The 1,795-nt window shown below is 47.9% G+C and overlaps 1 protein-coding gene across 1 annotated transcript; it reads right to left on the bottom strand.

Annotated features, from left to right (window-relative positions):
* Window positions 1-1,202: 1,202 nt before the first annotated feature.
* On the bottom strand, window positions 1,203-1,496 carry SPRR1B (small proline rich protein 1B). Its single transcript, XM_061185995.1, has one exon. The coding sequence runs from the start codon at window positions 1,494-1,496 to the stop codon at window positions 1,203-1,205; it is 294 nt and encodes a 97-aa protein (XP_061041978.1).
* Between the last annotated feature and the right edge of the window lie 299 nt (window positions 1,497-1,795).

A 1,795-nucleotide genomic window follows, 5' to 3' on the forward strand; every position in this document is an offset into this window, starting at 1 on the left:
CTCTTTTTTATTTGCTGCATTTACTTTCATGTTCTACTGTGAGAGGTACCGTGTGTGTGTGTGTAGAAAGAAAGGGAGAGAGAGAGGGAGAGAGAGAGAAGGTGCATGTGTGCCTCTGTGTCAGTGCGTATTTGTGTGAGTGTACTTTCATATGGGAGAGGGGGTGAAGATCACCCTCTCAGGCTCCTCCTAGGGCACACACTATGGATGCTACTCTCCTTCCTGCTACAGCATTGGGGTCTTCATATTGGGGATTCAGTGAAAGAAAAAGAAAAAGACTAAGTTGATTGAATCAGTGTGTGTGTGTGTGTGTGTGTGTGTGTGTTGTAATTTTGGGGATCTGTGTGTGTGTCTCTCTGTGTGTGAGTGTATGGGTAGGTATGTGTTTGTGGATGTAGATGTGTGTGTCTCTGTCTGTGAGTGTGAGTGTTTAAGAGCTTGGCTCCATGTGTTGGGGCATCAGGAATGGAGGATGAGTGAAGAATAGATAATCATGTTGGAACAGGAATAATAATAATAATAAAGAAATAAGAACAGAATAAAGGCGATTTGGGTGCATGGACTCAGAGTCAGAGATGGTATGAAGCAGCCACCATCTACACTCAGATATGAAGAATATACTCAAGGGCAAGAAGACAGCCTTGCTCTAGCTCAGGCTGCTCAAAGTAACAGGCTCTGATGGCCTTGCCTGCTTTCCCAGTGCCAACCCAGCAATGCCTGTGAGTACAACCATCATACACACACACACACACACACACACGTTCCTAGTGCTGAGATCAGGCACTTTCTGATTGCAGCCCTCACAACCAGCCCTCACTGTGTGCCGTTCCTGCTTCAGGTGAAAGAAACTTGAAGAAAGCTGAGTAGGCCAATGACACACATAGTCAGCTATGGAGTTAAAAGTGATTTAATGGGGGCAGAGCAGGAAAGATTCACTGGATTCCCCTGACCCCAATATCCCTCTTCAGATTAGCCCTGAGCAGCCAGAAGACTAGCTCAGCCAATGAGCCTTTCAGCCTTATTCAAAGGCTCAGGAGCCCTCCAGACTGAGTGTGAGGAAAACTTTTTTAGAGGGTGCAAAGAGGGAGGGGTTATGACTCAGGGTGACAGCACGTTAATTGCAAATGGGATGCAGAAGTAGAATGGGAGAGGAGATTCAGCATCTGGTGGTTGGCTCCTCAAGGGCTTGGCTGTGGACCACATTACTTCTGCTTGGTCTTCTGCTGAGCTGGCCCCGGGATAACTGGTGAAGGACATGGCTCTGGAACTTTGGGGTGGCTGGGCTCTGGAACTTTGGGGTGGCCGGGCTCTGGAACCTTGGGTTGGCATGGCTCAGGAACCTTGGGGTGACAGGGCTCTGGCACTTTGGTGTGGCATTTCTCCTTGGTTTCGGGGACACATGGTTCCTGGGGTGGAGGCTGGCAGGGCTGTTTCACCTGCTGCTGCTGAGGCTCGTGGGGTGGGATGCAGGGCTGCTTCTGCTGGTAGGAACTCATGCTTCAAAGTAGGCTGGACCTAGAGACAGAAAAGCTGACTCAATGATTTGATTAAACAGAGAAGAAACCAAGTTAAATACCAAATAGATTTCATTTCAGTTCCCTTTAGATGAGAGAGCCTCTCCTCCCCACTAGCTATACATGAGAGTTAAAATATGCTTTGAAATTTCAGGGTCATTTCAAGAGGAGGAGCTTAAAAACAATTCCTTCTGCTCCGTTTCAGTGGGATTCATTGGCTCATTCCTTGGCTCTGTTTCTTCCCAGACATGTCATATCCCTCACTGACACGTACCCAAGAC

The sequence above is a fragment of the Eubalaena glacialis genome, chromosome 3 (assembly GCF_028564815.1).
Source record: "Eubalaena glacialis isolate mEubGla1 chromosome 3, mEubGla1.1.hap2.+ XY, whole genome shotgun sequence".
In the NCBI taxonomy this organism is placed as follows: domain Eukaryota; kingdom Metazoa; phylum Chordata; class Mammalia; order Artiodactyla; family Balaenidae; genus Eubalaena; species Eubalaena glacialis.

What these genes read in the sequence shown, in the direction of transcription:
- SPRR1B (XM_061185995.1), bottom strand. Translation starts at nt 1,496, where the DNA reads ATGAGTTCCTACCAGCAGAAGCAGCCCTGCATCCCACCCCACGAGCCT.